The sequence below is a fragment of the Eurypyga helias genome, unplaced genomic scaffold, assembly GCF_000690775.1.
Source record: "Eurypyga helias isolate BGI_N326 unplaced genomic scaffold, ASM69077v1 scaffold20372, whole genome shotgun sequence".
NCBI lineage: Eukaryota > Metazoa > Chordata > Aves > Eurypygiformes > Eurypygidae > Eurypyga > Eurypyga helias.
In genome coordinates, this window is record NW_010234305.1 from 1 (window position 1) to 265 (window position 265).

The 265-nt window shown below is 64.9% G+C and overlaps 1 protein-coding gene across 1 annotated transcript in view; it reads left to right on the top strand.

The window, feature by feature from the left end:
* Positions 1–15: 15 nt before the first annotated feature.
* Positions 16–265, top strand: part of LOC104517395 (ATP-dependent 6-phosphofructokinase, liver type) — a gene marked incomplete at its 5' end in the record, with an annotated part of 2733 nt that continues 2483 nt past the window's right edge. Inside the window, 2 exons of the mRNA XM_010162037.1 lie at positions 16–86; positions 178–241. Of these exons, the coding sequence (XP_010160339.1) occupies positions 16–86; positions 178–241 (135 nt within the window). The remainder of the gene's footprint in view (positions 87–177; positions 242–265) is intronic.

The window sequence follows — 265 nt, forward strand, 5'->3', positions numbered from 1 at the left end:
TTGGTCCCTCCCCTCCCCAAGACGAAGGACGTGCAGAAGGCCATGGATGAGAAGAGGTTTGAGGAGGCCATCCAGCTCCGTGGGAGGTGAGGAGTGGGATGGGGGGAGACATCCCTGTGGGGCGTGCTGGGATTGGGGGGAAAGCAGCGGCTCCTGCACACCCCGGGGGCCTTGCAGGAGCTTCGAGAACAACTGGAACATCTACAAGCTGCTGGCGCACCAGAAGCCGGCACAGGAGAAGGTGAGGCGGGCAGGGGGGCCGCGC